The 11,421-nt window shown below is 40.9% G+C and overlaps 1 protein-coding gene across 1 annotated transcript; it reads left to right on the top strand.

Annotated features, from left to right (window-relative positions):
* The first annotated feature begins 270 nt into the window (after positions 1–270).
* On the top strand, positions 271–10,381 carry LOC148098855 (sodium- and chloride-dependent GABA transporter 2-like). The gene is made up of 14 exons (XM_087850927.1): positions 271–430; positions 1,429–1,563; positions 5,583–5,723; positions 5,824–5,911; positions 6,081–6,213; positions 7,393–7,527; positions 7,599–7,702; positions 7,813–7,937; positions 8,843–8,955; positions 9,032–9,169; positions 9,324–9,426; positions 9,679–9,779; positions 9,856–10,026; positions 10,289–10,381. Exons 1-14 carry the CDS (start codon positions 271–273, stop codon positions 10,379–10,381), a joined length of 1,740 nt encoding a protein of 579 aa, XP_087707053.1.
* Positions 10,382–11,421: the final 1,040 nt, after the last annotated feature.

Genomic DNA, 11,421 nt, shown 5'->3' with positions numbered 1-11,421 from the left:
GCAGTTGTAACAAAGTGATGCAGCACAACTAAATTTTAACCCCTCCTATATCTGAGATGCATCTTGAAAAACATAGACCCCAACAAGTTAAAAGTGAAACCTTTGAAACCTTTTTTTTTTCACCCAGTTACTCTCCTGGAGTTAATTATTTTTTCTACTGAAAACTTATTAACTCATTCCTCAACACAGAATTGGCAGAGAATATAAAGGCAGTGACGATTAGAGCACCAAGTGCAGTGCCATCATTGTCCGCACCCTGAACCTTTGGAAATGATGAAAAGAAAATCTATGCAGAGAGACACACAGCCAGAGGTGGAGGAGCGAGGACACTGGGGAAATAAGGTGGAATTTCTCCTTGCTGTGGCGGGAAATATTGTCGGCCTGGGGAACGTGTGGAGGTTTCCCTACCTCTGTTACAAAAATGGAGGGGGTAAGCAAATGGGGTTGGGAGGCGCATCTGTAACCAGAAGGTCGCCGGTTCGATCCCCGGGCTCTCTGTCCTAGTCGTTGTGTCTTTGGGCAAGACACTTTACCCTACCGCCTACTGGTGTTGGCCAGAGGGGCCGATGGCACGATATGACAGCCTCGCTTCTGTCAGTCTGCCCCAGGGCAGCTGTGGCTGAACTGTAGCTTGCCTCCAGCAGTGTGTGAATGAATAGTGGAATTGTAAAGCGCTTTGGGTGCCTTGAAAAAGCGCTATATAAATGCAATCCATTATTATTATTTAATATATTTATTTTACATTAACTAACCAAAAGGTGTATTAATCTTGTAGTATTATATTGATTGGTAAAGCATGAGCAAAATTAATTGCTTGTTCAAGGTCTATTATTACTAGTTCACAGTCACTGAAATGAGACTGAAAGTGTGACTTCAAACTCCATTGGTATGCTAGGGAATGTTAATTTTATCACTTGAGGTAGCTCACATGACAATTGTAGGTGAAGCCAAGCAAGGCTCTCTATCTGTTTGAAGCATTTTGGATTTGTCAGCAGGTTGATTCCCTCAAATCTGATGCTAGCATTCAAAGTGGAGACTCTGCTCCATTGAATTCAATAGTATCCAGTCCTAAGGCAGCTTGATTACTTGCAACAGGATAATTATAATAAAAAAAGAGGAAACAAATATCATTAGTTTATAAAAATTTGACTCTTGTAATTTTACTTGTGAAATCAACTTTCACAAATGAAGTAAAGTTCTAGTAAAAAGTAGTTGTAGCAGTAGTAGTAAACGTACCAATCAAATAATTAATTAGTAAAAATTTCATTTGATAACTTCCCAATATGTCGTCTTAATTCTGGTAGTATGTTTAAACAACTGATATATGTTTTGTTTTAAAAGTATATACCTGGTCCGTCAGTAATTGAGTAAGCTTGTTACTCAGAAGCTGCACAACAGGTATGTTTGCTGTGTATGTTTTTAATTCAGGTGCATTCCTGGTGCCATATCTGGTATTTGTGGTAACCTGTGGTGTACCCGTGTTCCTGCTGGAGACAACTATAGGGCAATTCACCCAGGAGGGTGGCATTACCTGCTGGAGGAAGCTGTGCCCACTAGCAGAAGGTAGGCTGTTCAGGGATCAATAATAACAAGAAAACATCATGTTATCCTTCTCTTCAATGGCCATCAGTCTTGCACAACTGTGTCTAAAACTGTAGTGAACAAGTTAATAAGTATTTAAAGTATTTAAAGCCAATTCTGTACTTATCACAATGCTGAAGTTAAAAGTTCAAGCCTTAACTGAGAACATACTGTGGTGAGCTCAGACAAGGAGGAGACAGAGGTGTTGTTTGGTCTTGCTTCCCCGAATTGCCAGGAAGCACAGTTGTTTGTTTTCTCAAGACTGAACACAGTGTCCAACTGCTCGGCGTAGCTTAGCATAATAACGACAAAGGTGCTCTCTCCACCCAGAAAACACACAGTCGCACAGAGAGAACGCATCACACTGTAACCATGGCAACATAACGCTGCCGCCTGGAACAACAGAACATAACTGTCAAAGCCCAAAACAGCCCTGATCCGCTACATAGCCCCCACCTAAGGGGTCAGTCGTCCGCGACAACCCTATTACCCAACACAAAGTCCTGCAAATGTCCAGGTGTCTTCATTTTGGCGCACAGGCCGATCTCGACTGGCGGGGGGAGAGTCACTCAGATCCGACCATGGGGTGCCACCAGCATCCCCGGCCCCGGCGGCTGCTAGAGCGAGCGATCAGTACGGTGACAGTCTGTCCTGATGCAACACCACCATGCGCCCCTGGCATGCGGATCCGGTACACCCAATGTTCCCTCTAATTTTTCATGTGTCTGAACGAACATACAAACTCCCTGAGCGATCCCTTGGACCACTGTGAGCAACAGCAGACGTGTGCACTGTGGTCACGCCAGCACCGAATCCACCCAAGTTACATGGTTTATTAAAATAATCAAATTACAGCATTTACATTTATGTTATGTTACTTTTGATTAACTGCTTTAGCCCACTTACAATGAAAATTTAAATAAATCTTGTTCATGACCTGCGTAGTATGTTAACACTATTGGAAGTAAAAATAACTTGAACTCCAATTTTGAAAACAAAACTTTCTTCTTCTTTTTTTAACCCTTGCGTTGTCCCCGGGATTTCTATATATTTGTTTGCCATTCACCTACGGGTCATTTTTGACCCAAGGACAACACAAAGCTCTGACTTGTATTATGAGTATGAGTCTGTGGTCTGGGAAAGAGTCCTGTAACTCTCTGTCTGCAAAATACAGACAGAGAGAAGAGACAGGAACAACAATGACCAATGTTGGGCAATTATTATTATAGTTACTTCTTCAAAAAAGTAATTGAGTTATGCAAACAACAAAGTTTTTTTTTTCTAAAAATGCAGCCAAGGCGTTTTTTTTAAATAAACATTTAAAACTATTTACAGAACAATCAGCTGTTCTGCTTTAGATTTGATGTCACACAGATTATTTGTGCCACTCCAAAAAATAATTTCTGTCCACTATGAGATAAAGGAGAACAACAGCCTGATACCTGCAGGCCTGACAACAGGAGATGTATCACTCCTGTAACACCTGTAACATTCAGTAGTCGTCTCATTGTTCTGACGCACACAACAAAACTATTGACTACACTACACACTAACTACACAAGTCACTCCTAAAACTTCCCCCTTTCCTAAACAACTTGCCATATCATTTTTTGATTGGTCGACATGGTACTTTTTTCAACCAATAGGAAAGGGTGGGGTATTTTTGTTTTCGCTTTCCTTATAAAACTCAGTTTTTACCGTTTCTTCCCGCAGTAAATATAAACAACGATAGTATTCAGGAAGAAAACCAAACATTACATATTTTTATCATAACTCTGGTTTTACGTGGACTATCAACACAATTTTAAAACTGGTATAAAGTCCACACTTTTTCTGTCAGTTGTTCCGTCTGTCCTGCTCACATCTCCAGTGGTTGTACACGTTGTCATTAACGTGGCTTCACTCCACATCAGCCACGCCGCTTTGCTAGCTAAAACACCAGTGTCGGCACATAAGGACGCTGTCATAGCCTGTCAACAACGTTGATTAGCTGCGTATACATGAATGTGAATCGCATTATTGGCTGGACTATGGGATAAGGTGGCATCGTTCTAATCCCATACGGGAGCAGCCTGTCACTTACTGACTAACACTGCAAAACAGAATTGTTAAAGTTTTAATTATAATTTCAATTCAGGTTATATTTTTCTTTGTGCGCAACGCAGATTTTCTGTGTGCAGAGACCGTGCCAGCAGTGCGCAATTGCGCACCACTTCTGTTAGCCGCTCCACGACCTCTGCCGGCCCCTGCCAGTGACTGCACAGCTTGGGGGACACTCCTTTCTTATGAACAGGGCAGTACACCCTAACCTTGTCGCCAGGCACGAAAGCAGCCCCTCAGCATCTGGTGTCGTACACTCTTTTCTGTCGTACTCCGGCGCTGGCCTGGGCCTGGCGGGTGTAGTCATTAACCACATGCAGCTGCTCCCTCAGCCTCCTATAGTAGTCCATCTCTGGCCCACCTTCGTGAAATAGTCCATAGCCACCAACACATACTGGTTCCCTAACTCGATGATGGGGAAAGGCCCTACTCCCACTCGCTCCATTGGGGCCCCCACCAAGTACTGCTGCAGGGGGGCAGGGAAGCGTTGAGTTGGGCTCTTCTGTGCCATGCAGGTGTCACAGCAGTGCACATGAAGTTACACATCTCATAGACAACCAGAACCGTCCCCTGAGATGGCAGAGAGTTTTGGGATTCCCATAGTGGCCGGTCCCCACCGAGCCGTGGACAAGCTCGAGCACCTGCGACCGCAGCGACTGAGGCACCAACAGCTGCGGGAGATCTTTTCCCTGACCGGGGGTCCGCCACCTCCGGTATAGGAGGCCGTTGTGGGTCTCCAGATTGTTGTACTGAGAGTGATAGGCCTTCACTTCGGGCCCCTGTCCTGACACCCCCGTACAGTCCAGGGGTTGCGCCGCCGGATCAGCGTTGCCATGCTGCCGACCTGCCCAATGCTGGGTCTTTAAGTCGTAGCACTGAAGAACCTCCAGCCAGCAGGCCACCTGACCTTCTGGGTGTTTGAAGTTCAGGAGCCAAGTGAGAGACGCATGGTCAGCGCGCAGGAGGAAACAGCAAACGTGTAGGGCTGACGTTGCCACAGTGCGCTCGCGCCGTCGGGACTTGTCAGGGGACTTACATGGCCGGTCGCTTCCTCTCACATCAATCGCCAGCTCCCCAAGCAGCGAGTGCTCTCCTCGATGGCTTGCTCCAGCCTCTGAATCTCTTTCTCCATTCCGGCGAGAGTGAGCTATCCCACTTCTGACACCAATGTGTCATTTGGTCTTTTCTACATTTTCTCAAATATTTCCCATGATGGTCAAATGCGAAATACTCAATTTTATTAAGTACTGACATGTATGTGTCCCCTTTAATTCAGACCCTGCTACCCTGCTAATGGCTAAAACAGTGTTTGTGGCGCTTATTTATTTATTTTTTTTAAAGGATTCTTTTGACCATGAATAAGCATTGAAAATACAGGCAAGTAACAATTACAGCTCACCCAACTTTTCACTAGGCTTCCTTTTCACATGTAACCTGCTACAGTATCTTGACATATTATTGTAGCAAAAACCTGAATACGGACACATGGATTTCAAGTACCCACACACAAATCAAATATGCACATGCAAAATGAAACACACACACACACACACATAGAGACATCCAATATATCCTGGGAAACCGTGTGCCCTTTAGTACCAGCTGCACATCGTTTAAATGCCAGAGCCTACTTAAGTATTGCTGCTGACCTTGTCCATCACTTTATGACCAGAGTGTAGCCATCTTCTGATGGCTACTTTGAGCAGGATAATGTCATATTATCCTGTTATATCACAAAATCATCTTAAACTGGTTTCTTGAATATGACAATGAGTTCATTCAAATGGCCACCACAGTCACAGACCTCAAGCCAAAACTGCTGAGTATTCCTAAAACAACAAGAAGTCTGAGTAATTGATAAACGGAGATTTTTGTAATTATTATCTGTAAATGCCTTTCAGGGATTGGCTTTGGTGGACAACTAATCCTCTTCTACACCTGTATGACCTACATCATTATTCTGTCCTGGGCTTTGTTCTACCTCGTGTTCTCCTTCAGCTCTCAGCTCCCCTGGGCCTCCTGCAACAACGACTGGAACACAGGTAAAATGCAAAGATTATTTCCAATTTCCAATTAAAAATTGTCAAAGTATGTTTAGATATTTAAACTTTTGTTCTGACACTTTTCACACTCTCCTCTCAGAGGGCTGTGTAGACTTTTCAACAAAAAATAACACCGTCCACTGGACCAACCAGACAAACTCGACCTCTGCAGCCACCGAATTTTGGGAGTATGTCTATGTAGATGGACTGAAAAAGCCTACATACCAAGTTATTTAAAGCCTAATAAAACATTTTGTACCTTTTCCAGCTATATATATCTATATCCTTCTACCTATCGATCTTTCTGTCTGTCTGTCTATTGTTTTTTTTTTTACCTTCTGCATTTAATTCTTCTAGACGACGAGTGCTGATGATCTCAGGGGGCATTGAGGAAATAGGCAGCATCCAGTGGGAGGTGCTGTTGTGCCTCATTGCTATGTGGATCGTCTGCTACTTTTGTATCTGGAAAGGAGTCAGATCTACAGGAAAGGTAGTTTTGCTGGTAAATGCAGTGGGGGAATAGTTATTTGATCCCCTGCAGAAGTTGTACGTTTGCCCACTTACATGACTCTCTAATGACTCTCTAATTTAAATGGTAGATTAATTTCAATGGAGTGAGGCAGAATGTGACATAAAAGTTATATAATGAATTGATTTGTATGTCATTGAATGAAATAAGTATTTAACTTGAGGTGTTAGCTACCTCCACAGATTTCCCATATTTTGTGGACAAAATATAGAAAACTGTTGTAAACGATCTGTGGATGCAGATTGTGTGTGGCAATGGGAGGACCCCTGTGAAGATGGCAGTGGGAAAAAGGAGCTTAATAACAAAAGGCTAGCATTTTATTTAGGCAAAAAACACAAAGGTACAAAAATAAGAAAAACCAAAAGCCAATAACTAATCTGAAATGTGAGAAAATAAACGCAGGGCAACACACAGGACAAATAGACATAACGACACAGGGGAGACTGTGTTGCTATGTTTTTATTTGTTTGTGTTCGTTTTTGTTGAAACAAGAGGCAAAATGGGCTGTGGAGAACAGACATGAATGCACACGAGAGACAGGAGGAATTTGGAATGAAAAACAAGGAGGGGAACATGTAAAAACAAAAGTGAAACAAGGCGCAGAGACGCACACACACCAACATGCACCTAGGGAGCGAGGGACACAGGACAAAGGGAGCAACAAAGGGACTTAATAAACAAGGAATTAAACTGAGATCACAAGAAAACTCTGAAGGAATAATAAGAATAAATTCAGGACTGCCTGTTGAAACTTAAGTCATAATGATAACACAAAACACTCAACCCCCCCCACAATAAACTCAAAAGCTGGATCTAAGATCCAGAACTGTGACAGGAGCATCTGTAACCAGAGTTCTGGCTAGGTTGTAAGGGCTCAAATACTTATTTTCCATGTCATTGAACTTATTTTGTTCAATGACATGGAAATCAGTTTATAACTTTTATTTAATGTGTTCTCCATTAAAATTAAATTACCACAAACATTAGAGACTGTTCACTTCTTTATAAGCAATCAAACTTACAAAATCAGCTGGAGATCAAATAATTATTTTTCCTCACTGTAGCTCTATATACAGTATGTATACATAGTACATATTGAGTAAACACTTAAATGCTCTGAAATGTTGCTTTTTCCGACAGGTGGTATATGTCACAGCTACCTTTCCCTATGTGATGTTGTTAATATTTTTGATTCGTGGCCTCTCTCTTCCTGGAGCATTCAAAGGAATCATGTTTTATCTTCTGCCTGAACCCTCACGACTGATAGACCCTCAGGTACGAGCTCAAATCTCTAACAGTGTCTGACACAGGTGGACAAGTGTAATACTGTTGCTTTTTTGGAACAGGTGTGGATGGAGGCTGCGAGTCAGATCTTCTTCTCCTACAGTATCGGTGTGGGTACCCTAACTGTGCTGGGAAGCTACAACAAATACAACAACAACTGCTATAAGTACATGATGATCAGTAGTTATTTACCTTAATTTTAAATAGATATTTAAATATTAACAACCTCATATTTTGTCACATGCAGTAACTGCACTTTGTTTTTGTGATTTGCAGAGACTCTCTGATGCTGTGTTTGCTGAACAGTGGTACCAGTGTTGTAGCTGGTTTTGCTGTGTTCTCAGTGCTGGGATTCATGGCTCATGAGCAAGGTGTTCCCATTGCAGAAGTGGCCGAGTCAGGTATATATCACAAACATGCGACCATATTCTCCTGGACCCATAAATATGACATAACAATGATCCATAAATGGACTCAATCTTACATAACAATATTATGGGAGCATGTCTCAACTGGTCACAGACTTGGTAACAGAACGAGAAAGATTTTAAAATTTTCAGGGCTCTGTTTTAATTGTTAAGCTTGATTTGGGGGAACAGTATTTTTTTTGAATGATTTCAACATTTTTTGTTTACAAAAGCTTAATTTCTCAGTAGTGAGTTTATACCTAATCTATGGGAACTTGTTTCCAGCACTGGAAGAAAAACAACAAAGTACTTTTACCACTGAAAATTCAAAATTTACGATATCTCAATAAGAAAATTGGCATCCAAACATTGTGTGAAAGTTTCCTTGTTATCTTGATTATAGGAAGAGGAGGAATGTGGAACAGAAGGATTGGTTTTTCTGTGGTATTCACATTTCTATAGGAAAACAGAATGCTTTGCTAAATGTTTGTGTCAGGAAGTTGACATTTTGTGATGCTTAAATTGAAATTAAGACTTAGGTCTCATTGGCAAAAAATTATTTTTACAGCTGTGGAAACTAACTACCATACTAATCAGGTCTCAGCATCCTTTGAGTTCCAATAGTCAAACTATATTATGTGGGCTAAATCAGTCAGTGCCATTGTGCCATCACAGTCAAACACGTGAGTAATGGTGAAAACCTGATGTCATTTGATTTTTCCCTCTTAATATGAACAGGCACAGGTGATTGTTCAATTTTCTGCATTTCTGCTGTCATATTTATGCCTTTACACACCACAAACTGTACAAACTAAAACACAAACATTTACCACTGGCTGGCATGTTTGATATGTTCTGGCATGTTTGATATGTTCTGGCATCATGCTGTTGCGTTTCAGGTCCAGGCCTGGCGTTCATTGCATACCCTCAGGCTGTAGCCATGATGCCCCTGCCTCAACTGTGGTCCATCTGTTTCTTTGTTATGCTCATTCTCTTGGGTCTGGATACACAAGTAAGACACACAACTTTGGAACATTGCATTTATGCTTTGAAATTTACTCAGTGTGTTTTGTCAATCTCCTGCACAGTTTGTTAACATGGAGGTGGTGATGACGTCCTTCACTGATATGTTTCCCAAAGTGTTGCGCAGAGCTGGCCGAAGGGAGATTTTTCTCCTTCTCTTCTGCCTGATATGCTTCTTCTCTCAGCTTGTCATGGTTACTGAGGTCTGTATGTAATGTATCACTGCCAGAAAATGTTTTGGAAATGTGTGTGGGGGTCTAAAAGAAAAAAATAAACATTATATATCCTAATTGTAATCCTGATTTTAGTGAGGAAAATAAATGCATGCAAAATAAATATCTGTGTCATTGTCTCTAGGGAGGAATGTTTGTGTTCCAGTTGTTGGACTACTATGCTTGTAATGGAGCCTGCATCCTCTTTTTATGTGTGTTTAAAACTCTGGCACTGGGTTGGATATTTGGTAGGTGTGCTCTTCCTTTTATATCTCACACTAATGATGTCGTAATGATGACATGATCAGGGAAATGTTCTCATATATAGAAGCAAATCTTGCAGACACTTGTGAGGACATTATAATGGAGTCTTTACATGACTGATTATGACTCCTTTGGCTGTCATTTGACGTTTATGTGAAAAAAATACATCCACAGCGTTCCATTGACACCAAGTGTGATCTTTATACGTTGTTTATTTTGTTTCTTCTCCTATTAAGGGGTAGATAAGTTATATGACATAATAAAGGACATGACAGGGACACGAGCCAACTACTTCTTTAAACTCTGCTGGCTCTACCTCACACCACTGGTCTCACTGGTGAGTTGAGCTTTAAGTGTTAGAATGTCAGCACTCAATTCGCCACCAGCTAAACCATCTCCTTTTGATTTCTCAGGGCTCTTTTATATATTCTTTAATTGAGTACCAGCCTCTGACCTTTAATCGGTGGTACATCTACCCATCCTGGGCATATGTGCTGGGGTGGATACTGGCCCTCTCCTCCATCCTGCTTGTTCCAGGATGGGCCCTGTATAAGCTGGGCACTGGGACTGGGACCCTAAGTCAGGTGGGATGATTGTGGTATAAGATTAAATACAGTGTGGGAAATAATTATTTTACCCCCTTCTGAATTTGAAAGTTTGTTCACTTAGAAAGAAATGAACAAGCTTTATTTGTGTTTTAACTTTAAATATATAGTTAAACAAAAATGTAAGACTTTCATGTTTACTGGGTGATTTTTAACATAGAAATCATGGTAATAATAGCCTTTTTAGAATTATTATAAAACTTTTAAATTAAGTTTTTCTCCATTTTTCTCCATTTTGTAGCGTTTCCATCATCTGTGCCAGCCTAATCTTGAAAATTTAGAGAACCAAAAGAGGGAAACTGAGCTAGAGACCATCAGAGAACCTCTGCAGTAGTTCACACTCAACTGATACCAAAGATCATCTGATCCCTTTGTAACACCTACGATTTGGAGTTGAATGTGATGTCACTTTCTCTGTTTTCCATTTTAAAAAAATTCTCTTTTTTTCCACTTCTGTGCCCATTTGAGCTGCATCATAGTGATTCATTGTCTTCTTTTTCTTTTCTTTTTTTGTTTATACAATATATCAATGTATCTAAATCCACACACATTTCCTTTAATGGAACGATGTTTGCTGTGTTTGTGTAGTGCACTCCCAAAAATGATGTTTTACACCACATGTTACAAAAAGAAAAAATGCTTTTGTGTTGATATGACTGACCTCAAAAAAATGTCCTTAAACGTTAAAGGCAGGGGCGTTTCTAGGATCAGAGCTTTGGGGGTGCTGAGCACCCAGAGAGCTGCCCATCCAGGCAAGGTAAACTTTACTCGTCATAATGAGACGTCTTCCCCGTCTCTGTCAGTCCCTGCATCCTTAAATGTCTCCAGTTGGCACGAGTTCTCTCTGACTGTCTCTTTGGTGCATTTAAACCCCTGTTCCTCCCTGTCCTCATCGTCTGTTATCTTCATCTCCATTATCACTCATCATAATCTTACCATCTCTGTGCAAGTCTGCAAATTTCTTTATTAAATCATAAGATTCTTAAATTCATCAAGTCTCTCTGTGCCTGGGTCCTCGTCACAAAACATGACATCACTGTTTTGTACATTTTAACACAATTTAATCCCCACATTTGTGAAAGAAAAGCAAAACACTTTTTTGAAAAGTCTGTAACAAAACCATCAAATCTGATAAAGGTTATTTAAATGCTGCTAAAGAAGAATGGATTGGAATTAAAAACAAAAAACAAAAAAACAAAACATATCCCAACCTTAATTACTGCGGGAGAAGTGAATGATGCTCACAGTGAGTAAGAAGTAAACTGAGTGCATATTTTGGACAGAGATTCACTTTTAATGTGTATGTATAATATAAAAAATACACTCCAAAAATAGAAGAGTCCTTGAAATACAGTACAAAATATTATTAAAAAA

Source organism: Neolamprologus brichardi, chromosome 14, assembly GCF_056152115.1.
Source record: "Neolamprologus brichardi isolate AB-2024 chromosome 14, ASM5615211v1, whole genome shotgun sequence".
Classification (NCBI taxonomy): Eukaryota; Metazoa; Chordata; class Actinopteri; order Cichliformes; family Cichlidae; genus Neolamprologus; species Neolamprologus brichardi.
The sequence above is the reverse complement of the archived record's forward strand: the minus strand, read 5'-3'. Positions and strand labels throughout refer to the sequence as shown.